We start from the raw sequence: 20,633 nt of genomic DNA, 5'->3' as shown, positions 1-20,633 counted from the left end.
CGCTCAAGCTGTGAGAGTTCAAAGGATTTTGAATGACATTTTTTCAATTTATTTTTGTTAAGCCTTTGCAATAATTACAAATAATCAGTCTTATAAGGGACAAATGGCAAGGGTGAAGTAATCCTTTATGTACATAAGTGTATGTTTCCCTACTTAGGAAAACCCACAAAAGAAACCGCCAGAGAGACACTTAGATCAAAACTTAGAGAATCTAGGATTTAACAGTCCTTGACATTTAAAGCAAAATACCCAAGAAAAATATATGGCATCATAAAAGATTGTTGATATTCAGGTGGCCACAGCATTTCAGGAATCTCAGTTTCCCCATGTAGTTCTTCGCCTTTAGAAAATAGGTGAAAATAGGGTTTTTATTTTCATTATTATTAAAATGAGACAATAGGAGGGGTTTGGCACTATCCTGGGTGACAAAGAGACATAACTTTTCATCTATTAGGAACTGAAGTGCGGCAGGCTTCATACGGAGACCTGGAAAGTCAAATAGGCAAGTTTGAAAAATACCTGAAGCCCATCTGAAGAAGAGGGTTTTGCCACAAAAGCTCATGATACTATCTATATTTTTGTGAGTCTCTAAGGTGCCTATTTGTTGTTTTAGATTAATAATGGTCTATGTTGACTATGAGATTATTTCCCTTTGGAAAATTTTCCTGGGAAAGCCTGCTGGAAAGAGAGCAGAGGGGAATGTTTATGGGATGAACTGGGAGCTGAGTGATTCCCCAAAATGGTGTTGCTTATGGAAACATGCAGTGATTTTCATTGACTAAGATTTGCTCCTGATGATTCCTACTTGTTTAGCCCTGCAGAGACACCTCCAGCACACAGGTGTTGTGTTCACAGCATATACACAAAGTAGTCAGTTAAATACCATCAATATTCTTGCTGCAAGGCTACAGTGAAACTCCTTTTTTTTCTTTGAAATCAGATCTGTAATGCACGAGAACCCCAAAACAAAAGCAGAAACCAGGCTGATCCCAGGCAGAGAGACACACCTCACATCACCTTGCTTTAATTGGATGTCTTCTGACTGACTCTTCTTGATTGCAGCAGGCTTTAAAAGCAGGACTAATACCTGCCCCCATATCTCCCTTCTACACTCTCAAAGTGAGCGTTTCCAGTTCCAGCGAAACCTCCTTTCAGGAAGAAATTAGTTTACAACAAGCAGTTTAATTCAGCTGTTATTTAATTAGGATGGAATAATCTAGGGACAAAAAATATATGCAGACTAAAATTTTGAAACATGGGTGTCCATTAAAGTCTAGGCACTAAAATGGGAACTGGTGACGGCTGGGAGGGCTTGCTAAAAGTGAGGCTATCTTTACTTAAGTTCCTAAATGTGGAAGTGGGTGTTCAAATTAGGTGCTCAAATTTGGCCATAAATCCCAAGCAAACCTTAGCTAAGAGTGAGTTACTACTGGAAATATCACTCTTAAAAATTCTATTAGTAGACCATTGAGAAGCAGTTAAAAGAAACAAAATATTTAAGCCAGGATATTCAGTGAAGATTTTCATTACCTACCTCTGACCCCAATATCTCACCCTATGCCAGTTGCATTTTCTTTGGGGGTCACAGGCATCCATTAGGCCTAGCTACTTCCTGTGTTTTGACTGGTAAACAACAAATATGCACTAGATGCCCAGTCCTCTCCAGTTCAACCACCAGTTCTGACCAGAGAAACCAACAATTCACTTTTTACCATCTCATACAAGCTGGAGACACAGCCCTGCCTCCACCCATCCTTCTGCTACAGAGTAGAGCCTACATAATTTAAACCCCAGTAAGGTCTGGAGACCCCCATTTAAACCTACACACCCTCCTGATATAGGCTAGAAAAACTTTTGTAACTAGCCTGTTCATCTTCAGAATACGGTTCAAGACTTTACCCATTTTGTTCCATACATGCTAATGTGATAGCCAGGTGTTCGATACTGACCTGGACAATCTGGTATTTTTGCCTCCTGTCCGGTAAAAAAAATTCAGAAAATACCGGACACCAAAAATGTCTGGTATTTTTTGATTTTTTTTTCCCTGCCAGGAGGTGAAAATACCAGACACCTGGCAACCCTACACACACTCAGCAACCGGGCCCAGCCCCCAGGTCTCCCCCAGACTACCCCCAGGTCCCCCGTCCATCCGCTTATCTGGCTCTGCAGGGGAGCTGTCTTCTGGCTTGGAGAAGGAGAACAAGATAGCCGCAGTCAAAAAGCCTTAAAGGGGCCATGCTGGTTTTTTTTAAATTTTAAATTTTTTTTTGCTTAATAACTGTCGGAATCCTTTTTTTTTTTTTTTTGTCAACAACTTTGGTCTCCCTTCTTTTTTTTTCTTAACATAATTTTTTTCCCTTGTGGTGGTGGTTTCTTTGCGGGGTCAGTATTTTTGGTTAAACCATGTGGCAACTCTACATGCTATATTTACTAGCCAGACTGCCAGGTAAACACAAGTGGGTGTGGAAATACTTTATTGACCCCTTTCTTAAGGAAAAGCCCTTCACCTACGTGTAGTTCCTGCTGTGCAGCTTCCGGATTCCAGGTACACATAGCATTTCAGGTTGGCTATCAAGTCAAGTGAAATTGTGAGAGGGAAGAAGGGAATGAGACATACTCTTGGAGTCCATATCTAGGTGTGGCACAGTTGGACACTGAATGATATACCAGTAAATTGCTGGTAATAATCATCTATGCTCTGCCTGTTGATATTAACACACTAATGTAGGGGTCTGATCCCACAAAAAAGGATTCATCCTTACCCTCCCCTGGACAGCCTCTTGTGGTGTGATGCAGAGATTCTCTTGTACTCCACATGAGCCAAAATGGACAAATTTACCTCTGTACTATTCATAATTTTTTTATACTTCAAACAGCACAATTACATCTGTGTTTTTTCCCCTCCTTCATCTTTACAGGTTGATAAAGTGTGTGGCCAGCCCCAAGAAAGAGAAGGAAAACCTTCGGCAGATAATATAGTGCAAGCAAAGGATGTGTTTGATACACAGGCTCTCACGATGGCTCACTCTGCTAATCTAAACAATAAAAGGAGGTAACCCTACATAAATCATGTTTCTAAGTTCATTGAAATAAACCTTATTCCTCATAGTTGGCATTGTTTCTTATGTGGGAATGTTTAAACCCAATTCTGTCCACCCACAACACCACTGGGCTTTCCTTAGAGCAGGGTCACCAACCAGTAGATCAGGATCTACCAGTAGATCTTAGAGCCTCTGATAGGGGGTCCTGACTGGTTTGGTGGGGAAGCTCTCAAGTGCTGGCACTTCAGTTGCCCCTGCACCCGCTATCATGCTGCTCCTGCCCTCTGCCTTGGAGCTGCCTCCTGGGAGCCTCCTGCTTGTTGTGCAGGGTCTGGGAGGGAGAAGGGGGGAGGAGTGCTGATATCAGGGAAGTGCCCTGCTCCCCCCCACTCCTGTACCCCATCTCCACACAGAGAGAAGGGGATGGAGGAAGCTCAGCAATACAAATCTCTGTCACTCTCACACACTGTGTGTGTGTCTGTCTTTCTCACACACACACACTGTCCTTCCCTCTCATCTCCTGACCCAACACGTACATGGGGGGTTGTTTCTACTTTTACTGCTTCCAAAGTGGGTCATTTTTAGTTTTTGACTGGTCTGTGCATTTCATAACTTTCATGTCTCTCTTACGCTTAAATTTAATTCTTTGAGTAGTGACTTCTAAACTGCTGAACCTGTTGTGTCTGGAATAATTATCCCTGTGGTAATTGCTGCTCCTGGAGGTGATTGGCATGTCTCTGCAGCCCCTGAGAAAGTCAGAGCAGGGGGTCTCTACATGCTGTCCTTGCCTGTGGACACCACTCTTGCAGCTCCCATTGATCTATAGTGGACAACCATGGCCAGTGGAGGCCGTGGGGTGGGTGTCTGTGGATGAGGGGCAGCACATGGAGCCACTGCTGTGCATGTCAGCTGCTTTCAGGAGTGGTGCAGGGCCAGGGCAGGAGCAAGCCTTCCTTTACTCCACTGCTGCATCCCTTGAGAAGCTGTTTGTCCACTCCCAGGCTATGTCTACACTGGCGGGTTCTTGCGCAAGAACGGCCATTCTTCCACAGAGCATCCACACTGCCCGCCTGCTCTTGCGCAAGAAGATTTACCGTAAAGCGTGGTAAGAGAGGGCTTCTTGCGCAAGAGCTACACTCTTTTCTAACAAGTGTAAGCTCTCTTGCACAAGAGGGCAGTGTGGATCTGCGGCAGGGGTTTCTTGCGCAAGAAAGCGTCCACACTGCCATGAATGCTCTTGTGCAAAAACACATGGCTGTGTGGACGTGTTCTTGTGCAAGAACTTTTGCTCAAGATGCTGCCACTATAGACATAGCCTCAGGATGGGTCTCAAGCCCACAGCTCTGCCCTCCCCAGGTAAATGCCCTAAGCCATTCAAGAACCCACCCTACCGTCAGCAGATCTCTCATCCTGTGTTGGTTGTCCACTCTCTCCCAGGGTAGGCAGGATTTAGGCCCCCAACCCTGTGCTCCCCAGGCAAATGCTGTATCCCTGAAGCCACTCCCGAACCCACCTCAAGGGTCCCTTATCCTGCTTTTCTAAACCAGAGCTGGCTCCATCCCTGGGGCAGCTTGTGTTGGCTGTCCAGCTGCTCCCCGGATGGGTGGGACTTGAGCCTACCACCCTGCATTCCTTAGGCAATGCCCCCATCCCCTAAGCTGCTCCATCTCCCTACCTTTAGAGGATCCCCTTATCCAGAGGGTCCCCTTATCCTGCTTTCATCATGCAGGAGCCAGGTTCCTCCCTGGAGAATCGGTGTTGGCTGCCCAGCTGCTGCCTGAGTGGGATCAAGCCCACCACCCTGTGCTCCAGAGGCTGATGTGCTGTTCTCAAGTTCACTGCAAATCCCTCTTCACCTACCTATCCCCCCCCGCCCCCCACATACATACAACACATAATCAAAAGCAAATAGGGGCTGTCTTGAGCTGCTTTGGTGCCTAAGGAATTGCTTAGTCTGCTTAGGCCTACAGTGGTGCGGCTTTCCTCATAGTTGTGTACAGTGCTTTTTTTGTTAAAAAAAAAAGGTGCCAGTACTCCAGGGGAAAAGTTGTTGAGCTCTGACGGGAGGTGTTGGCACTGCATCTGGAGGTGCCGGTACTACGTACTGGGCAGTACCATCACAAAAAAAGCACTGTCTTGTGTAGATGTGTTTGAGGGAATAACTGGTCCCTGTAGAGATTCCAGTTGAAGTCTGACAATATTTCTTTCAAGCCATTCCTGATGTCATTGTGCATTATTGACTAAACCTTTAATTTGACAAACTCCTGGGCTATGTCTACATTACGGGGTTTTTCCGGGATACCACCATGACCAGGGAACATGTCTGCTCTTCTCCTTTTTTTTGCAGAAGAGAAGACGCGCTCTTTCGGAAGCCCTGTCTTCCTCCTCCCACGAGGAAGAAGGGCTCTTCTGAAAGAGGTGGCTTTTCCAAAATTTGGTCCAGTATACACGGGCCAAATTTTGGAAAAGCCTCTTCTAAAAAACTATCGGACAAAGGTGCGCAAATTCCGGAGTGCAAATTGCACCTTTTTCCGATAGATCAGTGTAGTCTAGACATAGCCTTACAGTGGGAGCTTTGGCAGAGTAAAAACTGGGTGACTTCAGGACATTTCTTATGGGAGCCTGTTTGCTCCAGGTCTTTAGGGCCTGTTGTTATTGGGATGGATAGTCCATGGAATGGGGCTGCATGCGGGGAGGAAGGGAATTTCCATGATGTGGAGTCACTCCTCTATTCTGTAGGGGAGGAAAGAATTTTGTACACACATTCCTTCCTCCCATCTACACGTTTTGTTTGCCTTTAAGGTGCTGCTAGACTATTCTTGTTTTTAAATTATTCCTTCCTCATTGGATTAGGCAGGGGGCTTCTGTTAAATCCATGAATTTTCAGGGATTTGAGCCAGGCCAGCCTCATCTGTGCATAGGCCCCATGCTTCCATGTGGGCCTCAGCCTTCCAGCCACCTGTCAGTGCAGCTGCAATGGAGCTTTGTTACCAAGTTGTCTCTGCCATGGCATGACCTTGGACTCCCATATTCTTTATGGAAATATGCTTTTGAATATAAATATGCTTAACTTGAATATGCTTGATGCAAAATATCCCATGTAACATATCATTTTAAAAGTTGTAATCTGCTGGATGTATATATTCTACTTGTGTGCATGTATCATTCCTGTATTTGGAGCTAGAAATACAAAGCATAAACTTGTTTACTGATTTAGACATGCTAAGAAAGAGTTGTTAGTGCAGCCATGGCCAACCCATGGCTCGCGAGCCGCATGCGGTTCTTCTTCCCTCCCCACGGGTGCAGCTCGCAAACCTTGTAAAGCCGTCCCCCATGGTTTGTAAAGCCGTCCCTGTGCCCCCGAAAATGGCCTTCTCCTCCCAGCTCCCTGTGCTCACCAGGGCAGGGGAGCCGTCCGGCACAGCCATTAAAGATGTAGTATAAAGATGGTGTCAGCCGGCGGGAGCCTGATGTGGCTAAAAAGCCTCTAAAAGCAGACTTTTTTTTTTTGCTCAACAACTTTGCCCTGGCTCTTCGCACTGGATCCACTGATATGTTGGCTCTTTGCCCGGAATGGCCACCTCTGCATTAGTGATACTTTAGGAACTTAATGGCCTGATACATGGTTCAATGAGCTGTGAATAGTCTTGCTTCTCCTGTGAGCCTGGACTGTGGTTGGTTCTACAAAGACATGTGACCAGGCACCTGATACTGGAAGCCATTTTGGATGCTGACTTTTCCACTCAAGGTGAGAAAAGTTTGAACAGAACACAAATGATTCCCACCTTAGGCAAAATCTGTATAAAGGCATGAAACCAAACATTAGGAGCTACTGCCAGATGACAAGAGACCCCTGATTACCACCTAAATTGACTGCTGAAAACATCTAAGACTAAATAGGGGGAAGGATTGAGCCCAAGCTAGGAGGCTGCCTATCTTGTGAGAAAAGGTGATTAAAACTATTGCTAAGGTACAAAATTGCTTGTAACATGTTTCTTAGCTTGTGTATTTTTGTTTTCCATTGCTTAGTAACTTACTTTGATCTATCTGCTATTATTTGCAATCTCTTAAATCCAACTTTTTATACCTAATAAAACTACCTTTGTTTATTAATAAACTCAGTGTAAATAATTATTACAGGGGGATGATAAATATCTTTCATTGATAAAGGGGGTGACCAACTTATGAACTGTATACATTTTATGCCTAGTGAGACAGATTTATCTGGGGGTTTGGTCCCATTGGGGCTCTGCACTTGGGTGCTGTGTCAAGTCCCTTTAACTGAGCCTTCCCAGAGCTGAGTAGATCTCAGTGACTCTCTGCTGTGGGTTGTGACCCCATCTCTATACCATTTCAGGGGGGAGATCAGTGTTTTTGGCTGAGCAGAACAGCATGGAGAGACAACCTAGAGAGTAGGTGGGTGGGCTCAGTGATATAATCAGTGCATCGGGTGACAGTCTCAAGGGCATTGGACTGAATCTTTCACAGATGATTCTGGTTCTTTTGTGCCTAAACTATGGGTACGGCTACACTGTGGGGGATTTTTTTTGAAGAAGGTATGCAAATTGTGCTTGCATTTGCATATCTTCTTCCTTTTTTTCCGGAGAGGATTTTCTGATATTTGGCCTGTCTACACGGGGACAAATGTCGGAAAAAAACCCTCTTTCAAAAGCCCCCCGTACACCTCATTTTATGAGGAATAAGGGGGCTTCTGAAAGAGAGTTTTTTTCTGACATTTGGCCCTGTGTAGGTGGGCCACATATCAGAAAGTCCTCTTCTGGAAAAAAAATGGAACAAGATATGCAAATGCGAGCACAATTTGCATACCTTCTTCAAAAAAAAATCCTCCACAGTGTAGCCATACCCTGTGTGGTGTAGGAGAGAGAGTTTTGTGATGTGCATACTCTTTGGTTCCTCCCTAACCTATACATTCCTGCTTCCAAGTTGTCTAGTTTTCAACCTCCTTCTCCCCTCCCCCATGGACTTTGGACCTTTAGGATTTGGGTGGGGAAGGAGGATGTGCCAAGAAGGGGGCTTGTCTCTATGTGGAGAGGCTTTTCTGTGTGTGGCTCTGAGAGGCTGATCCCACCCAGCAGATGTAGAGGTGAATTTCAGTGCCAGCTTACAACAGAATTAAAATTGCTGCCTAAATTTCATTTTGCCATGGCATCATAAACCTGGAATAACTTCACTGAAATTAGTGGAAATGGTCACACCAGTGAGTGTAAATCCAGAACCGAGAGCAGATTTTGGCTTTATTCCATCTGGGTGCCTGTATAGATGAGTTCAGGCTGTAAGATTTACAGCCCCATCTGTTTTGATTCTTGTACAAGCCTACATGCATTCTGAAAACCAAATACAGTGTCCTAAAAAAAAAAAAAAAGAAAGAAATTGGCAAGTACAGTGTACTTACTTACCACATTCTTCTGCAGTTTGCAACAGCTAATGCTGGTGTTTGGGGCTAGTTGGTTTTCATTATACAAGCTGAATAATGAAGCAAGCAGCATGGCTGATAGAAAGTAAATTAGATTTTTAAAATTTACTGGCAATATAGGTAATATGAAGTATAAACTAAAATACAGTTGACGGAATTTGTTCTTTAAATTTACAGTTTGGTTCTGTCCCCAGTGATCTCTATCTCATTATCTGCACTCAGAATTGCATTTTAGCAGAATTGCAGCCTCTGTGCTAGATCCAGACCTGGGGTAAATGAGCAATTCCAATGGAGCCACACCAGTTTTTATGGCTGAGGATCTGCCCTTGAGAATTGGTAATTTACCAGAGAGCAACCTTTTGATGTTTATTACTAAAGTTACCAAAGAACATATAATAAAATAAATATGCCACTAATTATAAAGTGTCAGTGTAAATCACACACCTAATACGTTTCACTGACTAATGCAATAGCACCTAGACCACAGCAACAGAGAAGCCTAAGAGACCTCTACAGTATACGTTAGGAGCCAACCAGCTTTTAGCTCAGCGGTTAGAGGCTCCTACACTAACTTTCAGAGGTCCCAGGTTCAAAGCTGCCTGGTGGCGCTTACATCAGAAAATTAACTGAGCTGAGCACATCCTTGCATTTCACTGATTAATTTGACGTGTGATGGAAATATAGTGAGAGACGAGGTGCATTGGTCTTTGCTTTTGGAAATAACTGGAGAACTATAAATACCTTGACACATACCGGGATGTAATTACTATTCTTCATATATGTCATTTATTCACACGTGGTATTAGTGTAAAGAAGTTTTAGCTAATACTAAATTTTAGAACTGATGTATGAAATTGAAGTGAGTAATGTCAAAATGTATTTATCCAGGCAGATATCTTAACCATTATAGGGAATCTAGATTATGGGATCAATTAAATTATAATGCTTTGTGGTGATATGACGTTTTGGGAATTTAAATAAGCTAGCTTTTCAGCTGTGTATCTCAGTATTAACATGGCACTTAGGGAGGTAGGAAAGTGTTAGCCCTGCTTTAGAGAGAGGAAACTGAAGAACTAGGTAGAGGTAAGAACAACAAGGAGTCGAGTGGCACTTTAAAGACTAGCACATTTATTAGGGCACTAGGACATGAGCTTTCATGAGCTACAACTCACCTCCTCAGATGCTGAAGAGAAAACAAAAGAAAAAAAGGATGGGATACATAGATGGGAGTGTGACATCAGATAGATGTTGTGATTTGCTGAGCCAGGAATAGGACACAGGGATCCTGAGTCCTAGTCAGTTGCCTTGCAAACCAGATGATCCATCCTACTCCACTTAAATTCAGTGGAGATAGCCAGTGTACATCAGCTCTAGATCAGGCCCATAACCTTCGAAGAATGATCCCCAATTCAAAAAGAAGTAGTGGTCTACTTTATTATGTTTCCTTCCCCAACAAACTGAGGGAATCACAGTAATCTCTCAGCTCCTAATTAGACAGCCTGTATTTAAAAAAAAATAAATAGAGCAAGTAGGTGTTGAGCTGTTTGTTAAGTAGTCCACTATTCTGCAGTTAAGCTCCATGTGGACACAGGGCTCCATCTACACAGAGCCATTTACACAATCAAAAGATGCAGTGCAGCTGCATGACACACTCACTTCAGTGGGGCTGACAGTGCTCAGCATATTTGAAAATCAGGCCATAATATGGTGAATGAATAGCAGACTGGGGGTATGTCTACACTACAGAGTTAGTTCGAACTAACAGACGTTAGTTCGAACTAACTTTCATAGGTGCTACACTAGCGCTCCGCTAGTTCGAACTTAATTCGAACTAGCGGAGCGCTTAGTTCGGACTAGGAAAACCTCATTTTACGAGGATTAAGCCTAGTTCGAACTAGCTAGTTCGAATGAAGGGGTGTGTAGCCCCTTAATTCGAACTAGTGGGAGGCTAGCCCTCCCCAGGTTTCCCTGGTGGCCACTCTGGCCAACACCAGGGAAACTCTATTGCCCCCCCTCCCGGCCCCGGCCCCCTTAAAGGGGCACGGGCTGGCTACGGTGCCCGTGCCAGGTGCAAGCCTGCCAGCACCCAGCCTGCAGACCCTGCACCTGGCACGGATCGAGCCAGCCACCTGATGCCCCCCAGCGCTCCCCCTCTTCCCGGGACCAGGCTGGCGGCTCCCGGGAGTTTGCCCAGGACCGCAAGAGGCGGGCACCCGCCTGGTCTAGAGCGGACATCGTGGACCTCGTCCACGATGTCCGCACTAGGCACAGGAAAGTGGCTGGCTAGGGCAGGAGAGCTGCCAGCCTGGCCATCCAGGAGCAGGCGTGCATGAAAATCAAGGTGGTCCACTGACACCCCCGACCCTGAGCCCTGAGCTTACAATGGCCGTACTGGGTCAGACCAAAGGTCCATCTAGCCCAGTACCCTGTCTGCCGACAGCGGCCAACCCTAGGGACCCTGGAGGGGATGGACTGAAGACAGTGACCAAGCCATTTGTCTCGTGCCATCCCTCTCCAGCCTGCCACAAACCTTGGGCAGAGACACCACTCCTACCCCCTGGCTAATACCACTCCATGGACCCAACCTCCATCACTTTATCTCACTTCTCTTTAAACTCTGTTCTAGTTGTAGCCTTCACAGCCTCCTGCAGCAAGGAGTTCCACAGGTTGACTCTTTGCTTTGTGAAGAACAACTTTCTGTTACTAGTTTGAAGCCTGCTACCCATTCCTTTCCTTTGGTGTCCTCTAGTCCTTCTTTATGGGAACTTATGAAGAACTTTTCTGTATGCACCCTCTCCACCCAACTCCTGCTTTTAGAGACCTCTATCCTGCCCCCCTCCGTCTCCTCTTTTCTAAGCTGAAAAGTCCCAGTCTCTTTAGCCTCTGTTTATATGGGACCTGTTCCCAACCTCTGATCATTGTAGTTTGCCCTCCCCTCTCCCAGCCTCTCTCTTCCCCTCTCCCACCTCCTTTTCCCAGTCTCCCCCAGTTTTGTTCAATAAAGACAGATTCCATTTTTGAACACAATTGTCCTTTATTTTGTACATCAAGAAAAGGGGCTAGGGAGGGGTAAGTGGAAGGAGGTGAGGGAGGAATGGAGTACGCACCCCCGATGGGGAGGACAGGGCTGGCTCTGCGGGCTTCTGGGGGTGGAAGCTCTCCTGCAGCCCCCCAATTGCCCCCTCTCCCCAGATGGCAGCCTGCGGCAAGTGCAGCCGGGCTGATGGCCGAGTGCTGTGATGTGCCCAGTGTGGGCACTCCGGGCACTCCAAGCCAGGACTGGTTTGCAAGCAGGGCACCCCTAAGAACTGTCTGTCCGGGATGGGGGTCGGGACCCTTTAAGCGCAGCCCTTGGCTAGCCTGAGACATCATCTCCACGCTCTAAGTCCTCCTCTGATGCCTTGCCGGCACTGCTTCCAGCCATCCTTAAGCCTGGTTCAGGGTCCACTTAATGTGGACATGCTAGTTCGAATTAGCAAAACGCTAATTCGAACTAGTTTTTAGTTCTAGACGCGTTAGTTTGAATTAACTAATTCGAACTAAGTTAGTTCGAATTAGTGCTGTAGTGTAGACGTACCCTGAGTGAACCTTTCCCCCTTGCTGTGTTTCCCAGGGATAACTCTTGGTCTGTTTTTGCTTTCCATCCTCGTACTAGTATGGTCTGGCAGGCAGTAGGACCATCTCAGTTCAGTGTTCCTTTCCATGGAACGCCCAGTCCTCTGGTGCTGTCTGTGCCTTGTTGCTTTATGATCCCCAAATGGGTCCTCTTGTGCACCAGTGAAATCCCTTGGGCTGGGTCCAGACTCAGGGGTTTTTTCGAAAAAAGTAGCCTTTTTTCGAAAAAACGTCACCTGCGTCTAGACTGCAGCCGCGTTCTTTCAAAATTAAATCGAAAGAACGCAGCTTTTCTTTCGACGGTGGTAAACCTCATTTCACGAGGAAGAACGCCTTCTTTCGAAAGTGCTCTTTCGAAAGAAGGCGTTCTTGAATGTAAATAGGGCTTCTTCGAAAGAGAGCATCCAGACTCACTGGGTGCTTTCTTTCAAAAAAGCGGCTTGCTTTTTCGAAAGTTCCGCGTGCAGTCTAGATGCTCTCTTTCGAAAGAGGCTTGCAGTCTAGACATAGCCTCGCTGTGCTGATCAATGAATCTGTGCCCATTTGCATTTGAGTTCCTTTCCCCAGTTCGGAGTTCTTTCCCCTCTTTTGCCCGTAAACCGCTGTTTTGTTTTTGGATGCCCTGTCTTCTTTGGCTTGTCCTGGGGTGATAACACTCTCTGCTTTGTTTTCTCTCAGCTCCTCCCTTCTCAGGCTCCACAGAGCTAGGAGCAGGACATGAGTCAGCTCATCCACCATGACAGGCTTCCCCAGACTTACTCATGTCTGTAACCAGCACACATCCTCTGTACTGATTCTTTTCCTTTCTATCTCACCACAACCTAAGCCTTGGCTGGCAGATGCAGACCACCCCGCTTCCTCTTCCTTGGTATTTCCCTATGACCAGAAAAAAACAAGTGTAACCCCCAAGGAGATTACCTAGATTCCTGGGGTTCTGTCTGGCAGGGAGGAGGAGCCAAGGCAAACTCAGAGTCTGCCCGGCAACAAATAGGGAGTGAGATGCGCCTCCCAGGGAGTTCAGGAAAGGGGAGAGGCCATTGTTTTTTTATGAGTCAGTCTGGAGCGAGCTAGGGCAAGGGGAGGGCTGGCTGTGTGGGAAGCTGGTAAACCCCAGGCCTACATACAGAGTCCCCCTGAGAACTGGCCTCTAGGCAGGGCCGGCCTTAGGCTGATTGGTCGAATCGGGCCCCGCGCCTAAGGGGGCCCCGCGCCCCTGGACCCGGAAGTGCTGGCTGGCGAGTCACAGAGCCGGGGGCCTTGCTCCACCAGTATGTGGAGCTGGTTCTCTCCCCGACTCTGCCCAGAGCGGGCCCCGGAATCTCCTGCTGGCCCCCCCACGCATCCTCCCACCCCGCCCCCAGAGCATCCCCCTCAGTCCCTGCCATGCGCGGCTCCTCCTAGCCGCCTGCTGCTGCCCATGTGCGGCGTTGCACATGGGCGGGGAGGACGCCCGGGCCATGATGTGATGTCACAGTCCCGGAACTTAAAAGTCCTGGGAGGCCATGTTGCAGGGCCTCGCTGGCTCCGGCTTCGGCCTCTGGGGCCTGAGTGCAGACCCCGGCCCAGCAACCGCAACCGCAACATGAAAGGCAGAATGCAGGGAACGGGCTTGTGCAGCGGCGGCGGGACGAGGGGAAGGTAAGGGGCTTAGGCTTAGGAGGGGGGGGGAAGGCTTGGGTGGAGGGGGAGGGGTGGAAGGAGAGGGGGCTTGGGCGGGGGGACGGGAAGGCACCAAGAGACGGGTGCAGGAGAGACAAATGCCAGGGGGCTAAGGGGCAGGAGGGGAGGTATCAGTGGGAGGGGGGACAGGGTGATGCTGGGAGAGGAGAGGAGAGGGGAAGGGCATTGGCGGCTAGAGGGGCTTGAAAGAAGGGGTGGGCATGAGAAAGGTGGGGATGGAGCAAGGCATGTGTGAGGGCACAGAAGGGCAGGAAGGGAACTGAGGGCAGAGGGTGGTGAGGGGATGGGTATCAGGGAAAAAGAGGGCAAAGGGGGCAGGGGCAGTGAGGGAAGGGGGAGGCACCAGGAGGGTGCAGGGCTAAGGGAAGGTGCAGGTGCCAGGGGATTCTGGGGGTGAAGCAGAAGGGCAGACACCTGCAGGGGAGGGACCAGCACCAGAGGAGAGAGGCAGGGCAGGTATGTAGAGGGAGGTGTTAGAAGAGGGAATGAGAAGGGGTAGCTCACATGTTCAGAGTGGGGCTACTGGAGGAGTGGGCACAGGTGGGAGAGAAGGGCTAAGGGCAGTGAGAAGGTCAGGAGTCAGGACAGCAGAGGAGGGTGAGGAGTTCGGGGGCAGCAAGCACCAGGGGAGATGATGGAACAAGGAGAGGAGACATGGCAGCAGAGAGAAAAGATAAAGGCTTATAAAATATTTATTAATAACATGGTATGCTGCCCATGGCCAGTTTGTTTGCGACCCGCGGTGCAGTTTGGGTTTATGTGGGGATCAACACATGGCCGGTGAGTGCGAGCCAAAACAAAAAAGTAGTCAGTGTAATGATCTTCTGTTGATGTGATTTAGTAGTTAAATTCTTGGACTGTCATTGCTCACGGAAAGTGCTGTCACATGGGTAGAAATCGGGTAAATATTGCATTTTATTAATATCAGCAGAACGGACTTAAATGGGGCCTGTGTGTTGTGTAGTCTTCCCTTAATCTTTGTATTCATGCCTGTCAGTGGGAGAGAAGCTATCTGTATATATTTGCTTGCGTATGCAACCACACTTAAGTTGAGGCCCTCAGCATGTTCTGTAAGTATCAGTGTGGCCCCTGGGGCTTCCAAAGTTGAGTTGCCCTAGCTCATCCCTGACAGGTGTCTGTCTAACGTGGTCTTAAATATCTCCAGTGATGGAGATTCCACAATCTCTCTAGGCAATTTATTCCAGTGTTTAACCACCCTGACAGGCAGGAATTTTTTCCTAATGTCCAACCTAAACCTCCCTTGCTGCAATTTAAGCCCATTGCTTCTCATCCTAACCTCAGAGGCCAAGCAGAACAATTTTTCATCCTCTTCCTTATGATACTCTTTTAGATACTTGAAAGCTGCTCTCATGTCCCTTTTCAGTCTTCTCTTTTCCAATTTCTTCAGCCTTGCCTCATATCTCATGTTCTCTAGACCTTTCATCATTTGTGTTGATCTTCTCTGGACTTTCTCTAGTTTCTCCATATTTCCTGAAATTTGGCACCCAGAACTGGACATGATACTCCAGCTGGGGCCTAATGTAGGCTCATTCCCTGCCTAGGGGATGTGAGACTGGGTGGGTTAATTTCCAGTCCTCCTGTTTATTCTTTTCCTAAGCCAGGAGGGCACAGTAGTTCTGAAGGGGGTTGGAGAGGGGATGGAATCCAGATCCAAGGTCAATGAGCCCTGGGAAGTGGGACCATTGAAAGGAGACTGGACCTGTGGATGCCTTGGGGGTCAGCAGCAAGGGCCTGCTTTGGGAAGCCCCCTCTTTGGAGGTGAATGTGGCAGCATTGAGACACCACACAGAAGCAGGCGCCACAGACAGTAACTGCAGATTCATGGGACAGCTCTCATAGATCTTGCACATGCATAAGATGAGAGATCTGCAGGAGGGCGGTGGGCAGTGGCGTAGTGAGGGGGCCAGAGGGATCAGTTGCCCCAGGAGAAAAATAATATAAAATGGATCAAAATTATAGGTGCTTTGTGAATATGCTGACTTGAGAGTGGAAAGGTTTCATATTATCATATATGATTCCTGGTAACTCATCTCAAATATGAAAAACTAGGTTGATACATGTTCATATCAGGAGCTGTTGAATTCAGTTCACCATTTGCAGCATCTCATTAGGATGTTTAGTGGAGACGATATTGTTGTTGTTGTTTTTTTATTTATACTGTGGGCAAAGCATGGGCTCATAAGAATTCCTCCATTGTTTTACCATGAGTCACAAAACATTTGGTGTTTTTCTGAAGGCCTGGAGTCAGTTGATTATGTAGGAATCTCAGTTTTTATTTTAAAAAAGTTCTCTATAATTCTGGACCTTACAGCTAAGGAGGAAAGCTTTAAAACATGAACCCTAAATACTCAAACAAAAGGCCAATAAAATCCAACATGTTTTATTTTTAAAATATTTTATGATTTGTAGACCATTCTCATAACTTTGTGTAGGCGTTCCTTGTGATTTTTGGTTTGGCAATACTGCTCTTTGATTGGTGAATTTAGAGAGGTCTCTTCCTTCAGTTTCCCTTTCCACCCTCCTTTTTTGTCACAGGTCATCAGAGAATCATAGAGACAATGGAGAGTAGGGTGAGTCCATGACTATGATTAATGATTGGTCAGGGTGACTAACTATTATCAGCCAGTGGTCTGAATGAGCCATCTACTGCCATCTGTTAATTAACTATAGGAAAAGGCTTCAGGAGCAGACCTTATTTATATAGATAACTTACTTTGCCACAGAGATCAGTAGACACACTTGCTGTGTCAAGGTGATCAATTTTGGCTCTTTTGGGTTGAAATTCACTTCAGACTTGGAGCTGGGAGAATGAAATGTTGTTATCCATATTGTATGATTAAAAGACTTGAACTCAATATGACCTGGCTTAGGGTCTATCATAACTTGAACACTAAGCCAGAGGATAGTGAGTCACATCTAACTGAAAGTCACAAAAGATGGAAACATGCTTTATTTCTGGTGGCGTAGAGTCTATTTGGGAGTCCTCAATTATATCTGACACTTTACATCCAGGCTACGTCTACACTGGCCCCTTCTCCGGAAGAGCCATGCTAATTTCTAACTTTGGAATAGGGAAATCCACGGGGGATTTAAATATCCCCGGCGGGATTTAAATAAACATGGCCGCCGCTTTTTTTCTGGCTTGGGGAAAAGCCGGAAAAGAGCATCCAGACTGGTGCAATCCTCCAGAAAAGGGCTTTTAACTTTCAAGTAGGAATAAGAGATCCTCCGGAAAAGGGCTTTATTCCGGAGGATCGCGCCAGTCTGGTTGCGCCGGTCTGGACGCTCTTTTCCAGCTTTTCCCCAAGCCGGAAAAAAGCGGCGGCCATGTTTATTTAAATCCCGCAGGGGATATTTAAATCCCCCGCGATTTCCCTATTCCAAAGTTAGAAATTAGCATGCCCCTTCCGGAGAAGGGGCCAGTGTAGACGTAGCCCCAGTGTTTAAAGGCAGAGCTGACTAGAATCAATTGAGAGTCCTTGTCTTGTGTCAGTGATCGCTTGAGCAAAAATCATTGATAAAATCTTGTCTAGACTGATCTTGGACTCAACATGCAGGCAATATGCATTGAAGAGCAGTGCAAAGGAGGCAATGGTGGTGAGGTACCATATTACCTAGTGAAGTCATTGGTGCTGAAATCACTAAGGCCTGGAATTTGACCACAGAACTGACACTTTCTTAACAAAGACTCAATTTTTGCTATATAAAAAGTAAATCAATGTAACAGAAAACTGCATCGCCTTTTGGTAACTTTTTAAAAATCAAACTTTTAACTTTATTGAAAAAATTGGATAGTTTGCAATTGAAAATATTTGACCTACACTTAAGGCAACTGATTTAATTTTGTGTAAAATTTTGCATAATAAAGGATGGCATTTTTTTGTGAAAATGTTCAACTACATTTTGATCAGATCTACTTCTGATGTGATATTTGTTTGTGGTTGTGGTTTGTTGTGTGGGTGCGTGGTTTTTTTTTTTGCTCAACAAAAAATCCTGGTTGCGGGTGGAGTGGGGGAGCCCCGTCAAAGTGGTTCGAATTGGGCCCCGCACTTCCTTAACCCGGCCCTTCCTCTACCAAGATCCCTCAGCAGGGTTTTCCTTCTCTACTGATGATTCCCAGTTTGTAGTGTTTGCTGGGAAACTTCCCCAGCCAGGTTGAGTTAGCCCTCCAGCTCCTTAGGTGAGACCAGTCACCACGTGGTCAGCTCTGCTCTGTCTGCTAATTCAGGACTGCAGCCTGTTGTGTGTGTGTCTGGGTGCTGGGCTAGGAGATTACAGTTTGGATTTTAGTACAGTTGCGTAATCTGCACCTTGAGCCCTGCACCCCTTTGTGGTGAGGGGAAATTCTGGGACCGAAGCAGCCTGATTCCTGCCTGAATAGAATGCCTGCTAGCAGAGATCAGCCCCTCTGCAGTGTCTGTGGAGTCCAGAGTCATCTCTGAGCCGGAGGATCATTCATAGAGTTTGTGAGTGCACCATCTTTTAGTTAGTCAGGGAATTTGTTTTTGGGGACCCCCTACTCCCTGAACTGTGTCCTCAAACCAGGAAGTAAGGGTTTGGGGATTTTATATCCTGCTGCATATTAAACCTGTAGAGGGATTTACCACCTTCTCCCGCTTGTGAGTCCTTTGGGCTGTACTGGACCCAGTCAGCCTCGGTGCTAAACCACTGCAGAGAAGAATTTTGTGGTCACAAGTCATCAAGGGCCCCAACAAAGTACGCGTACCAACGGGACACTTACATTTGGCACATCAAGTCACGTGACTGGGGAAAGTCACAGGTATTAGCAGCGTGGGCACCAGTGAACCTAAAATTAGTGTTTTACACTGTTATGTTATAATTGTCTCCTGTTTAATTTAATTATTGTGTTGAATATATTGTATGTGTTTGTGTTATTTTTTGAAGTCTCCAACTATCTGGCAAGTACATGGGGATTACCCTGTGGTTAGAATTTTCCTTCCAAGCTGTCCTGGTGACCCTGCCAGGAAGGAGTGAGGGGGGTGGAAGCACTGCCAAATAAATTCATAGGAAAAAATAAAGAAGATACACCCTGCTGAGTGGGTGGTGGGATCCAGAAGAACCCAGATCTGTCCACCAAAACCTGTAGGCAGATTGGCTTTAAAGAAGGTAACCAGGTGGAGAGGAGCACTACACAAGCTACTACCTTACCTCACAGTATATATACCTCTGGCTAAACAGCACCTTTTAATAGGGGTCACACCTCTTAAACTAAGTCAAGGTGAAAATAGTAAGTTATATTGCTATGTGTTTGAGTGTTCCAAAGAGAGGTTTTGCAATAGAGTTTCTACTGAATCTTCTTCAGATGCATGGAAATTCCTGAAGACAAGTATGTACAATGTGGCGCTCAAGAGCACTGGGAAGAGTATAAAAAAAAAAGAAGCTGACTAGCTTGTAGACCGTTTGGCAATCCTCCTGCCCCTCATTGAGAGGAAAAGATCTGCCTTGATTACCTACAAGTCTACTCCCACTACTGATTCGCTCAGCAAATTAAGAGAGACTCATAAGATTGTTTAAATAATTCCGGGAATGTGTTTAAGTATTTTGGTTGGATCACTGCTACAGCATCCAACAAGCAGCCAATGAACGTGAGAATAGGTGGCTATATGAGGACAATAGTGTAGTAAAATATAGTAAAAACTATGTGTGCTTCTTCCCCCTTCCATTACTTAAGCTTGAAACAGCACATATCTAATTGCGCATGTTTTAGAAGCTGTAGTAAAAAGGGGAACTAGCTGTTTAGACCCATTTCTCAAGGACTGGATTATACGTATTACTTGAGTTAGGAAAATTTGCTAATTGCTATTGCTTAAGTAAGCTGTACTGGTGGTTGTTACTGAGTGGAATAGAGTTGAAATATGCTAACCAATAACGCTGCAACACGAAGCTAAGGTAACAAATCAAGACGTGCCAAGTTGGATAAGAAAGTTAAAGAAAGTATAAAAAAGGATGCTTAGCCAAAGCCCAGGGTCAGCTTTGCTTTGAGCAATAGCTCCTTGGCTGACCATTGCTTGCAAACAATAAAATGGAGTTGGACCCAGCCTGAAAGTGTGACTCTCTTCTGTGGGCAAATTAGACTGGCCTCCAGGGGATGAACCTTGCAATTTATGCAACAAATTGGCGACCCAGATGGGACTCCCCTTGGACTACTCCGGAGTCGGACGACAAGATTCGCCGTAGGTGACCGTGAAGTGCGCACCGGACTGTTTGAGTCCGTCACGGCACCGAAAGCGTGAGTCGGGACATCCGGAAAGTTAAAGGAGTCTCTATTGAATGAGTCACACGAGGCTGTCAGGTCCGAAGAAAAGAGGAAGGCGCCGGGGTATAGACGGAGTGAGTATACCTATTCCTGTGTTCTTGTAGATATTGATCTGTAAGTTTGCACTCAGCACAGAGGTCTGAGTATTTGTTTGTCCCCCGGGGGCGTTGCGTTCAGCACATAGGTCTGAACATTGGAAAGAACACAATATTGTGGAATTGGGTCGCACCCAAATGGTAAAAACCTCTGTAAGCCCCAGAAGGAACACCACGAACCAGTGGGTTGCGTGGGGAAATTATGAGGAGTTAGAAAAACCCCAGGGGATTGCTTTTGGTTTTAGTAGGAGTACTTCTGTTCTTGATATTAATGATTTGTTAGAAACCTAAATTGTTAAACTAAAAGTTTGTGTGTAAGAATGACTGTCGCTGACCAGGTCTGAGACTTAAGCTGACTCCAGCCGCCCCAAGAATCCTGCAAGGGGAAACCCGAGGACCAGGATTTCTTGATTGCAAGGGGGGTCAGCCGAACCTCGTGACCCAGTGAGTCTCCAAGCCCCCTGTTTGTC

The 20,633-nt window shown here is 46.3% G+C and overlaps 1 protein-coding gene across 5 annotated transcripts in view; it reads left to right on the top strand.

Moving 5' to 3' along the window:
* Positions 1 to 20,633, top strand: part of LOC102447587 (glypican-5-like) — a 741,836-nt gene that overhangs the window by 231,821 nt on the left and 489,382 nt on the right. For all 5 annotated transcript variants that reach the window (XM_075937487.1, XM_006125190.3, XM_075937486.1 and 2 more), the window contains exon 4: positions 2,919 to 3,052. In XM_075937487.1, the coding sequence (XP_075793602.1) occupies positions 2,919 to 3,052 (134 nt within the window). The remainder of the gene's footprint in view (positions 1 to 2,918; positions 3,053 to 20,633) is intronic.

This window comes from Pelodiscus sinensis, chromosome 10, assembly GCF_049634645.1.
Source record: "Pelodiscus sinensis isolate JC-2024 chromosome 10, ASM4963464v1, whole genome shotgun sequence".
Classification (NCBI taxonomy): domain Eukaryota; kingdom Metazoa; phylum Chordata; order Testudines; family Trionychidae; genus Pelodiscus; species Pelodiscus sinensis.
Note: the sequence above shows the minus strand (reverse complement) of the source record. Positions and strands in the feature narration are given on the sequence as shown.